Source organism: Lissotriton helveticus, chromosome 3_1 (genome assembly GCF_964261635.1).
Source record: "Lissotriton helveticus chromosome 3_1, aLisHel1.1, whole genome shotgun sequence".
Classification (NCBI taxonomy): domain Eukaryota; kingdom Metazoa; phylum Chordata; class Amphibia; order Caudata; family Salamandridae; genus Lissotriton; species Lissotriton helveticus.
The window spans coordinates 1,360,506,703-1,360,518,086 of NC_136061.1; the positions used below are offsets into that span (position 1 = coordinate 1,360,506,703).

The 11,384-nt window shown below is 44.1% G+C and overlaps 1 protein-coding gene across 1 annotated transcript in view; it reads right to left on the reverse strand.

Moving 5' to 3' along the window:
• HEPACAM (hepatic and glial cell adhesion molecule) overlaps positions 1–11,036 on the reverse strand; it is a 1,802,890-nt gene extending 1,791,854 nt beyond the window's left edge. The window contains exon 1 of the mRNA XM_078683394.1: positions 10,919–11,036. Within this exon, the coding sequence (XP_078539520.1) occupies positions 10,919–11,003 (85 nt within the window). The 5' untranslated portion in view covers positions 11,004–11,036. The remainder of the gene's footprint in view (positions 1–10,918) is intronic.
• Between the last annotated feature and the right edge of the window lie 348 nt (positions 11,037–11,384).

Sequence of the window (11,384 nt, forward strand, 5' to 3'; positions counted from 1 at the left end):
ATAGTGTCCTGTTTAGCGTATCTACATCCATCAATTTAGGGTCAACCACTTGAGAGTAATGACTCAAGTTACATATGTTTTAAAAAAAGCAGTTGGTATGCACTAAATATATTTTCATGAGAATCTAAGTCCAAACACTACACCACATACGTATATGTGAAATATATTTTTTTGAGTGGGGTGAATTAGAGTGGGGTGGATTCGACTGGAGTGGGATAGATTGAAGTAGACTGGAGCGGGGTGGATTGGTTTCTTTAGACTGGGGTGGATTGAACTGTAGTGAATTGGACTGGAGTAGATGGTTTGGAGTGGGGTTCACTGGTTGGATTGCAGTGGGTTGGATTGAACTGGATGAGGTGGCGTGGAGCAGAGCGGACTGGGGTAGAGTGGGATGGATTGGACAAGAGTGGGGTAAATTGGACTAGAGTGGAGTGAGTGCATTAGAGTGGAGTAGGGTAGATTGGACTAGAGTGCAGTGGATTGGTTTGAGTGCAGTGGATTGGTTTGAGTGTGGTGCATTGGTTTGGGAGGGCCTTGATTGGGGTGCATTGGATTGGTGTGGGGAAGATTAGTTTGATTTGAGCTGTATTGGACTGGCATGAGGTGGATTGGATTAGTGTGAGATGAGGTGATTGGATTGGTGTGGGTGGGGTGCATTGGACTGAGGTGGATGATGGATTGGATTGGGGTGGAATAGATTTTTTTGGAGTGGAGTGGATTTAAGTAGGGTGGATTGTGGTGGATTGGATTGGGGTGGGGTGGACTGGGCTGGAGTGGGGCAGATGTTTTTGGATTGGAATGGGGCATATTATTTTGTATTTGAGTTAGGTGGTGTGGGGAGGGTTGAGAGGATTGGAGTGGCCTGGAGTGGAAAGGATTAGGGTGAGTGGTTTGGATTGGAGTAGGGTGGATTGGGGCATACTGAACAATTATGTGCTGAAGCACAATTTTGAAAATGAGAACACATAAGAAAGAAATAATGTTGATTTGAAATATTTACAATAAGATAATAGTCATCTTTTGAGAATAGCATCTTGCGCAAATTGGAAGTCTCTAGTTGGCAGAGGTAACTACCTTTGTCCAAATAGGTACCCTTACTTCTAGTGAGGGTAAGGGGGAAACACACTGTACATAACTCCTGCTCACCCCCTTGGTAGCTTGGCACGAGCCGACAGGCTTATCCCCAAGGCAATGTGTAAAGTATTTGTACCAACACTCACAGTAATATAGTGAAACACCACAAAAGGACGCTACACCAGTTGTTTATAAAAATATAAATCACTGGAGTGGGGCACATGTTTTTGGATTGGAATGGGGCATATTATTTTGTATTGGAGTTAGGTAGTGTGGGGAGGGTTGAGAGGATTGGAGTGGGCTGGAGTGGAAAGGATTAGGGTGAGTGGTTTGGATTGGAGTAGGGTGGATTGGGGCATACTGAACAATTATGTGCTGAAGCACAATTTTGAAAATGAGAACACATAAGAAAGAAATAATGTTGCTTTGAAATATTTACAATAAGATAATAGTCATCTTTTGAGAATAGCATCCTGCGCAAATTGGAGGTCTCTAGTTGGCAGAGGTAACTACCTTTGTCCAAATAAGGACCCTTACTTCTAGTGAGGGTAAGGGGGAAACACACTGTACATAACCCCTGCTCACCCCCTTGGCAGCTTGGCACAAGCCGACAGGCTTATCCCCAAGGCAATGTGTAAAGTATTTGTACCAACACTCACAGTAATATAGTGAAACACCACAAAAGGACGCTACACCAGTTGTTTATAAAAATATAAATCACTTTATATAGATTAGGCAGAGTCAAAATGAAATAAATCGCACATTCAAAAATAGATTCTCTTCCAATAATGGATTGTCCATAAAAAGGTTCACTTTAGCAATGTTCTTGTGTAGCAAAAGTTCACTTTGTAAAAAGAACATACTTGTCAGAAGAAAGGAATTGATTGAGTCCTTATGCCTGGAGGACTCCTATCCTAGCATGTGAAAGTCACTCTAAAAATGCAAATAAGGTGCTCCTCATCAGAGCCCTTAACGATAAAATGCCCCCTGCTGTAGCATGAAATGTGCAATACTTGTGTGCTCAATTTAGAATCAGGAGGTCACTTCCTCTGTACATGCGCGGGGGTGCACTAGTCTACAAAAAGACGCGGTCCCGAAATCTCACCCCCGCTGTAGCATGGGAGTGAGGGGGTGAGTTCAAGTGTAGTTTAGGATGTGCTACACTTGAACTCACCCCCTTCGTCAATGCGTGGGCCGCTAGCAGCGCATTACAGCGCAATTTCCCTTTCGCTGGCTTCGGTCACAGATTGAAGCTGGTTACCTTTTAAATGCGGAGGGGGACTTTGCAGTCTGTGCAGATCCACGGCAAAGCAGCTTCGTTCTTGTCGGCGCTCCCCGGCTTCAAAGCACAGCTTTTTTGTTGTCGAGGAGTGTGGGGGCCTGGTCGCTAGGAGACTCCCTGCACTTCCTCCAATCACAGCACAGCTCTGTCCGGATGAGCCCCTTTGTTGCTAGGCGACACCCAGCTCTGAGTCCAATCTCAGCGCAGCTTTTCCCTGACGTCAGCGATGAATGGAAACGGTGCGTCCGTGGCTCCCGGGCCAGCGGCGGTGATTTTTCTGCACACAGTGCTTCTCTTCTCCTTCCTCGTACCGGGCCAGCGGCGGTGATCTCGGCCCCTTGTTTAACTTTTCAGGTAGTGCACTGGCACGCACTCTCGAGCGCCCAGACAGTCCTTCAGGGGATTCGCACTGGAGGCACGGCAGACCTCACGCAGAGCCCCGCTGTGTGCCGACAAGCATACCGAGTCAATAACACACGGGCAGGCAGGGAATAGTTCACAAGGCCACCGTCAGTGAGCAGCCACATGCACTCAGCGCTGACAAGATGTTTTCTTCTTCCCAGAAAGTTTTGTATCCCTGAGTTTCCAACAGGAGGCCAGCTCTTTTCAGGCCCTCGGAGACAGGTATACTTCAGAGGGGGGGGCAAAGCACACGGACCAGTTCCCCTTCAAGCAAGGGGGACCCAGCACACAGCAGACAGTCCCTTAGTCCTCTTTCTCAGCAATAACAGCAACTGCATGTCAGCTCCCAGACACTCAGCAATGGTAGAACTTTTCCTCAGTCTTCCTGGTTGTTCTTCTTTAGCAGGGATCCCTTCTTGATCACAACGTTTTTCCTAATCTAATCTTACAGGGGTCTCAGCTCTACTTTTATACCCCAAAAGTCTTTGTTCTTCCTGTGTGAGGGGTCCTGGATCCAGTCCCAACCACTCTTCAGTGCACATCTTCTTCCTTTGTAAGTGTAGGCCTGGACCATCAAACGCACCGCAGGAGGTGGAGCCAGCATTGTTGCAGGCAGGGACAGCCCTATTCAGACCCAGGTGATACTCCTCCCACCACTCTACATGCAGATAGGTCTATTCAGCCTAGTGCTGACTCACACAGTCTCCTGGAGCCACCCCAGCCCCTGTCACTCACAAACCAGACAGTAAATCCACAAACAGGCAGAGGCACACGGAAAGGCTGAATAAGAAAATAGCCACTTTCTAAAAGTGATATTTCCCAAAAACATCTTCCCTAAAAGAAGTGTTATTAAATTCTGAGTTGAGGAATACCAGATTCCATAAGTCTATCCTGCCGCTATGGGAAGATATGCAGGTAAACATGTTACACAGCATTCCCCATGTTATCCTACGGGTAAGATAGCCTTCCAATTGTGAAAAACAAAATTGGCAGCATTTCACTATCAGGACATGTTACCCACACTAGAACATGGCCTACCTTTCACATACACTGCACCCTGCCCAGAGGGGTAACCTGGTCCTACCATTGGGGTGTCCAATGTGTAAGAAAAGGGAAGGGTCAGGCTTGGCAAGTGTGTACACTGGCCAGGGCAACATGGCAGTTAATAAACTGCGCACAGGCATCGCAGTGGCAGGAATGAAACACCATTTTAGGGCTACTCTTGTGGGTGGCACAATCAGTGCTGCAGGCCCAATAGTAGCATTCGAATCATAAAGCCCTGGCACACTCAGTGCACTTTACTAGGGACCTACTGGTAAAACAAATATGCCAATCACGGATAACCAATCACAATAATAATTTAACCAGGAAGCACTTGCACTTTGGCACTGATCAGCAGTGGCAAAGTGCCCAAGGCTCTAAACCAGCAAAAACGAATTCCGGCACAGTGTCAAAAATATAGGAGGTAGAGGCAAACAGTCAGGGAAAAACACACCAAGGATGCCAGGTCTAACAGTCATCTTTTGAGAATAGTGTCTTGAGCAAATACAATACAATATATGAGTGAAAAGTGACAAAAGAAAACTTTGCAAAATATAATAAAAAGTTACCTATAGAAATATAGAAAATACAACTTTAAATGTTCTCTGTTCTGCTTAGCACATTTTTGCCAGTCACTCGCCTTCTTTTTGTAGGGCATTCAAAGTTAAAGTGAACAAAATAGTACCTCAATCACGTCTGGAGCAACAGACACGCACTGATTTAGTTGAATTGGTCAGTGCTTGGTCCCTGTTCCCTGGAAAGGAATGGAAATGATGTTGTGCCAGTCTTAGCCAATTATGAGGCTGTACAGAAGAGTGCCAGGCAAGCAAAAAAATGGTAAGTAATAAGCTGGCTCCAAGTCCTTTTCTAACTGCCACAGCGTCTCTCAAGCGATACACATGTGCTAGTGCATGCTAACAAAGTCTCAACCCTAAAAACACCATTTAACACATAGGCTTGCCATCTTTCTGGGGGGAAAATATGGCCTTCTGTTTGCAAAGGCCCAGACAATGCTCAATACTCAATAGGAACATTATCATTCAGGTGTGTTTGCTTTAATTATTAGTCAGGGATTATTAACGTAGCCCTAGAACAATAAGAAGAAATAGAAATATAAGGGTAGTGTTCGGGAGCTACGTTAATGATTCCCTTGTAATGCCTCGAGAAAACAAAAGTCAGATCATTCATCTGTTAAGTTTGCCTCCTATCCAGGAGAAAGATACGCCATTGGTGTGCAAAGTACGTAACGTTCTTCCTGTGTTTACTTCAATTGTGAGTCAGGGTTCACTAACGCAGCCTTTAAACAATACATAATAAGAAACATTAATGGAAAGCACATTTAAATATGTTCTGGAGCTGTGGTAATGAACTCAGGCTACTTATTAAAGTAAAGTACACAAGGACAGAAAAGTAATAGAAAACAAATGACAGTTTTGTCACAAAATTAAAAGCCCCCCCATCAAAACAACCAAGCCTTCGCCCATCCCAATGCAAGATAAGAAGCGATTAGCAGTGATCAGAAGTCTGTAAAAGTGACTTCCCAAGACTGCTGCCTGACAACGTGGATAATATAAGAGCAAGCTACCTTATCAAAAGCAGTAGAAAAGTGTTTAAATGCCACATAGACTTTTTTCTAACCCTGGGCGTAGTTTGCGTGGTAGCTCTATGCGTAGCTACGCGAACTGCACTTCGCACTACTTGAGCTTCGCGTAGCTACGTGAACTGCATAATGCGGTAGGGAAATGCTGTTCGCAATGAATGCACAGTGCCGGATGCTTGTCCGCACTGTGCAATCATTGTGAACGGCATCAGGCATAGTGCAAGCGGTCGTTTTCTGCCGCTCGAGTAGATTTGTACTCGAGAGGCAGATTTCTCAACGCAGACTGGTAGTTTCTCATCGCGAGCGGTCGCGAGCATACACGACCACTCGCAATGAGAAACCTGACATCCCCGTGTTGAGAATCTTGCCGGGAGGTTTATTTTCCACGCTCGCGATCAGCAACTTGATGTTGCCGATCGTGAACGAGGAAAAAGTCTCACTGGGATGTTGATTTTGCTCGCTCGTGGCCAAAAACTTGATGTTGAGGACCGCGAGCCGGCAAAAAATGCCTGCTGCGCATTTTTTGCACTGTGCTACATGCAATTTGCATAGCGCGCAGTTGCGCAAACTACTCACACTCCGCGAGTGTAGCGTAGTTTTCCACCCAGGCCTACTTTTTTCCTGCGAAAATCTGTTTGTTTCTCTTCTATTAGTTTCAACAAACAGATGTTGTCCCGGGTGGAATGTTCTTTCCTGAACCCTGCTTGCTCAATGGGGAGAATTTTCTCCTCTACAAGCCAATCAGTAATATTGTCAAGAATACTGCGAGCAAAAATGTTCTCCACTGCGTTTATTAAGGCTATTTGCCGGTAGCTGCCTGGGAGATGTCTTTGGCCCTTTTTGTACAGCGGGATTAGAATGCTACCAGACCATGACGAGAGGGTTAGTCCATGCAGATAACAATATTCAAACAAAGGGGTAAGATATGTAGCCCATTGTGTTCGGTTTTTTTAATGACTGACATAGGGATTTCGTCAGGACCCATTGCCTCAGAGGCTCTCATTTTTGTAATGAGTCCAACGACTTCACCCTTAGAAGGAGCATTGTTGCAAGTGGACATTTTTGGGGAATTCATTAGAAAGAGGTCAGACAAATAGAAATTAGGATTCGCGGAGTAAAGTTCTATTAGGTAAGTTTTCCATTCTTCTTCATTTATTGGGATGGGAGGAGGTTTAATTCTAGTGCTACAACTTTCCACAATTATTTCCCAGTATCGTTTTCACTTATTTCATCCATTTTTACTTCTCTCATTTCTTCTTCATAACTTCTTCACTCACTCTATTCAGTCCTTTTCTAAAACAATGTTCCAACATCCCTATTATCTTATCTTCGCCCCTCCTCACTACCACCATCTCTTATTTTCTCTACGCCCTTCTTTCTCTTTTATTCTGCTCTTTCCAATTCTCTATTCTTATATCTACCCTCCCCCACCTCTTGCCTCTTTTACCCTTCTGCCAACTCTTCAACTGCTTTCATTGTATTTTCTAATTCAACTTCTCTTTACTTCCTACGCGTTCTTACCCGCTCTGGCAAGCCCTTGCCTTTTTCTTCCATACATACATCTTCCTCATCTCCTGTCTCATTCTCCTGTAAATCCTTTTCCACTTCTACCAAACCTCCTATCCACTTTTTGCATTTTCTTATCATGCTCTCTATTCTCCACTTATCCCTTTAGTCCTTGTACTCTTCGGCCTACTTGCTTTGCCTAATTTTTCCATCATTTTCAGCATGCACTCATGCCCCCATTCTCAGCACACCCTATTACCCTCTTCTTCCACTTAGCATACCACTTTGTGTAACTCATCTCAAATCTCCTAAATCTGCTGAAATTATTCCGATTATTAACCCATGTTCTTAAGCAATGCGAGGTTGTTGCTGATTATAAAGTCATCTGAGTAGAGCTTAAGTGGCACCTTCACGTCTGGTGCCGAATTATATACACTGATGATGCATTCATTTACTATTTACACCCTACTGCATACGGTGGAAAACAGAGCAATCTTACAAAAGTGACATGGTCCTTAATAGTACCTTGGTGAATACTAAGGTAATGCCTCTGCAGTGTTTGTAATTTGGAGAAAAAAAACAGTCTTTTGTAATTCCATTGCTACTTCAGTGTTTTTATTTTACTTTGAATAAACGTGATTATCACGTTTCATTGTACTCAAATTATCTTGGAAAATGTAAACACTAAGTGGTATATTTACTAACATTTACCACAACCAAAGTGGCTGCACTGCATTATGTGAAAAGAAAGAGAACATTACAGCTCCTTATCTACTACGATATGCTTCTGTTTCTCTCTCTCCCAGCACTGGTGCTTTTTGAGCCCGACCAGCATCACACACACACACCCTTGAACCACAGAACAAAGGTTTGTGCGTGTGGTGCCTAGCCTTGCTTTTATTCATGGAACAGTATCTTTCCAGTATAAAAATCCCATGCTTAGACATAGCTTAAAACCTTTCCCGTATTGGATGTGTGCTGTACTTCTAGGGTGACCAACCGTCCGTAAATTTCACGGTCCATAATTTGGACCTCACATCCGTTGTCCGTGAGGATCCTTTTTACGGATGCATTTTGTCCGTAATTTTGGGCATTGCTGGGAACATCACTGTTCCCGGCATGAAGCCTCAACTCCATGATGGGGCCGCCTCGCACTCATCCTCTGAGAACAAGAGCAGCCCCACCCGCCCATTATCATTATGTATGCAGCTGATTGCCACATACAGATTGACAATGAGGTACTCTGGTCTGCTAAGCGAATGGTGGGCCTCCCCCAGCCTCTGTTTAGGGCAGGGCATTCTGTCAGACAGAAGAAATGTGCAAAAACGCCCATGCTGCTACATGAGAATCCAGTTCAAGAAAAGAAGCTGGTGAAAGAAGTTAAAAAGAAGGAGCTAGAGTTCTTTCACAGCCTCGCCATTTTATAACTGATGCATTTTCAATATTATATTCAAGGAAGCCATGATTGCTGCTTTTTATTTTCATGGAGCTAACAACAATTGACAAAGCAAATAGTTCTGGCTTTTTGTAGGTGTAACGTTACTCGTTGTGTTATATGTTCGGATGTATGACGGTACGACGTGTACCGTCACAACGCGTTCTCTTACAACGCGTCCCTTACAATGCAAGTCGTTACAACGACTTGCGTTGGGGGCGCGGATTTAGAAAAGTATAATTTACTATTCTAGCACCAGTCCCCGTGCACACTAGGGAAGGTGTTGGAATAGTAAATTTACTATTCTTAATCCTGTAGTGCCCTCCAGTGCAAGTCGTAGTTACGACTTGCGTTGTAACGGACGCGTTCTAAAAGCCACGCGGAGTAAAATCCGCGTGGTGGAGGATGTTTCCCTATATATTTAGATACAATGACAGAAAAGACAAAATACCAGTCAGGCGGTACACTATACTGAGCACAGAATTTTAGCTTAGGTGTTTTAAGCCACGCCCTTAATTACATCGAACATCCCCTTTGGAGAGACCTCCCGGTTTTTTCATCCCACTTAAAGCCCTGGAAACAACACCGTGTCACAATCACGTCATGGCCGGCACTGTGCATCATGCATGACTCATGACTCATATTGCCTATGTGCAATGGCATAGTGAACCCAACCCCACCCCACCCCTTGCTTTAGGACATACAGCAAGGGTGACATTCCTAATGGGCCTCTTCTGTCTGCAACTCTGGATACAAAGGCTTAGCTCATAATTATTATGAAAAGTTAGGAGAGTGAGTAAGAGAAGGGATGGGTGGATGGCTTGATAGATCACTGAAAGGGTGAATGGATGAATTAAAGGGTGAATGGAAGGATAAGAGTAAGGATGGATGGATGAGTGAGTGGAAGGATGGATGAGAGAAAAGGTAAAAAGATGGCTGTATGGGTGGAAAGGTAGATGGATGGGTAAAAGGGTGTAAGGGTGGATGATGGGCAAGTGAATGGGTGGATGGATAAGTGAAATGATGGGTGGATTGATGAATTGGTAAGCGAAAGGGTGAATGGATGGACGGATGAGTGGAAAGGTTGATGTAAGGATGGATGAGTGAGTAAAAGGAAGGGTAGATGGGAAAAAGGATGGATAGATGAGTGAAGGAGTGAAATGGTGAGTGGATAAGTGATAGGGTCAATAGATTAATTAATGAGTGGATGAGTAGATGGAATGGTGGAAGGGAGGATGGCTAAGTAAAAGGGTTGATGGAGAGAGAAAGGGAGGATGGATAGATGGATGACTGAAAGCGTTAATGGGTGGAAGCATGAGTGACTGGGTGGATGGCTGAGTAAGTGAAAGGATGGCTGGAAAGCTAAAAGGCTGGGTGGATGAGTGAATGGATGGATGAGTGTACCGGTGGATAGGGTGAAAGGGTGGATGGATGGATAAAGGCTGGATGAGTGAAAGGGTGGATGCATGAGTGAAATTATGGATGGAAGGATACATGATGGAAAGGTTTGCAAATGCTTGAATATGTATGGATATGGATGAGCTTAATTATATTCTATTGCGCGACCTCCTCTGATGTGTCTGTAAAACTTACCTTCTGTCCTGCATTTTTGTCCTGAATTTTGACGCTTTGTCCTGAATTTTTACACTCAACTTCCTGAATTTGCACCATTGCCAGTTGATCACCCTATGTACTTCACAGTATGCATGTAATGTTGCATGAAAAGGCCTGTCTACCCTTTTTAGTTGGATATTAGATATATTTTAGAGAGAGCTTACACCACCTATGGGACTCCTCACTTTACGCAAAATAGCACCAAAGCAGGCTAGTGTAACTTTGTATTACTATAGGACCACTTTTCAATGGCAGCAACATTTTACACTGAAGAGTAAATCCCAAACCAGCAGCTTGTGCCGGTTTGTGTCACTTCTGTGATGCAACCCCAGTGCAAATTGTTGGTAAATATGACCCTTAATTTGACTGCACTTTTATTGGGGAAAAAAAAGTTCAGTGAATCCGAATAGTGTACATTTAAGTTTAGAAAAATCATACAACATAAAAAGGACCACATTTGAGACTTCCTGTTAGGCTTGCTTAGCATATTAGTCATAAACATGCACCAATGCAGGACAAACAGTACAATGTATTTCCGCAAGTAGGTTGGCAACAATACAGTTTAAAAAATATATATATTCCCTGGCACAAGGAACAGTGCATAGTTCGTCGAACTGAAATAGTTTTTTATGGTGAATATTTTGACTGCGTATACAAAAGCTTCAAGAACTTTATGAAAGCACCAACATAGAAATTGCATATACTGAATTGCCGAAGGTCCCGTTAGTAAATTCTACCTGAATCACAGGGCTAAACCTGCTGATTTACAAGACAGCCTCATCCACCAATTCAAAAGCACTGATTCACTAGCCAAGCGTCCTGCATTGGTTCCACCTGCAGCCCAGATCTTCAATATTGGCAGAAAACTACGCAGATAGACCCCCGGCCCGAGCTCAAAGCCTTTTCTAAAAACAACCAAGCAAACCATTCCCACATGTTTCCAAGTGTACAGTTCTCGTCATACCTGTTTGCATCAGTATGAGGCACAAAATGTGCACAAGGTCTCGAGTGCAGAAACCTCTTGAGAGGTCGTACTTCGCCGCCTTCATCTTGTGTGTAGCGCAGGGTTCCTGTCCCAGACAATCTGCATGGTTTTTGCACTCTGTGTGCTCCCCGTCCACGCTGCTCGGCAAATGCGAAGCCCTGCCAACTTCCCATTGAATAGAGAAAGCTCTGTGTATTCTGTCTTTCCCTTTCGCATTGTTTAGCCCAGAACTGGCATATTCCGGTTCTCTGAGCTGTTCGCTCTCAATGTTTAAGGCTGGGGAAAGGTGTGATTACTTAACAAGCATTGGCAAAGCCAATATGGTTGGCTTTAATGGGCGAGCGCACCTAAACATCATATGTCCACGGCTTTATTTAAATACGTGAGCTTATTAAAGTCAGGCACAATGGCTTTGAGAATACTTGTATCTACTAGCTTTCTTTAT